The sequence below is a fragment of the Alligator sinensis genome, unplaced genomic scaffold (assembly GCF_000455745.1).
Source record: "Alligator sinensis unplaced genomic scaffold, ASM45574v1 scaffold634_1, whole genome shotgun sequence".
Classification (NCBI taxonomy): domain Eukaryota; kingdom Metazoa; phylum Chordata; order Crocodylia; family Alligatoridae; genus Alligator; species Alligator sinensis.
The window spans coordinates 451,279-452,190 of NW_005842558.1; the positions used below are offsets into that span (position 1 = coordinate 451,279).

Here is a 912-nt window from a genome sequence, read left to right on the forward strand (position 1 = left end):
ACTCACCGCTGCACCTCGGTTACATCTGGGGTGGGGGGTCCTGGCTCCAGTGCCCTGACCTCCTCCAGCCTGGGGGAGAAATAGGGGTCAGTGAACGTGGGGGTAGCTCCCTGGAGGCCCCTTGCTCCACCAGCTCCCTCTGGTACCTGTCGAGCAGCAGCTGCAAGACATCGATGGGGCGGGTGAAGGCACGGTGGGTGGCCAGGAAGGCTGGGACATAGGCAGTGTCGCCCAGGGTCTGAGCCTCCAGCAGGTGCTGCGCCAGCCGGGGCAGGGTCCCTGCTTTCAGGGAGCGGGCCGGCTGCCCCCCCCCGGGGCTCCCCACTGCTGCGGGGGGCTGAGGGGGGAAAAGAGTGTCAGAGTCAGCCTCAAACCCACCCCTTCAAGACTGGGGCACCCCTGTAGCGGGTCCCCTGGCACTCACCGCTGGGCGCGTGGCCACCATGTAGATGGCACCATCCTCCGCTGCCTCTGTCAGCGTCACTGGGGCCTGTAGGAGGGGGCAACGGGGTCACTTAGGGCCCCCCTGTCTCCCAGCTACCCCCAGCCCCCCTCCTGGCTCACCTTGGCGGGCAGGCAGTACCAGCGTGTGCGGGACAGTGGGGGCCCCTCCTGCCCCCCTGGGTCCAGGCAGCCGCCTAGCCGCAGGAACAGCTTCATGGCGCCCAGGGGTCCCTACAGGCCATCCCTCCACTCCAGCTCGCTGTCGACGGGGCTCGGGGGACTGACAGGGCCGAGGGAGGGCCCTTGCCCGGCTCCCCTGCCTGGCACTAGCCCGGGACAGGCCTGAAGCTGCGGGAACCTGAGCTGGGAGGCGCGGGGGCCCCTGTCCCCCTGCTCCTGCCAGGGCAGCTGGGCCGGCCCTGGCCCTGGCCCTGCCCCTGCTGGGTCCGGCCTGGCCCCGCCGGGCCC

General features: G+C 70.9%; 1 protein-coding gene across 3 annotated transcripts in view; it reads right to left on the reverse strand.

Moving 5' to 3' along the window:
• Positions 1–905, reverse strand: part of RGL2 (ral guanine nucleotide dissociation stimulator like 2) — a 6,241-nt gene extending 5,336 nt beyond the window's left edge. For 2 of the 3 annotated variants that reach the window (XM_025213973.1, XM_025213975.1), the window contains exons 1-4: positions 565–905; positions 425–490; positions 147–337; positions 7–69 (exon numbers count right to left, since the gene is read on the reverse strand). In XM_025213973.1, coding sequence (XP_025069758.1) covers positions 7–69; positions 147–337; positions 425–490; positions 565–660 — 416 coding nt within the window. In that variant the 5' untranslated portion in view covers positions 661–905. The remainder of the gene's footprint in view (positions 1–6; positions 70–146; positions 338–424; positions 491–564) is intronic. The other variant, XM_025213974.1, reaches the window with a different exon arrangement.
• Positions 906–912: the final 7 nt, after the last annotated feature.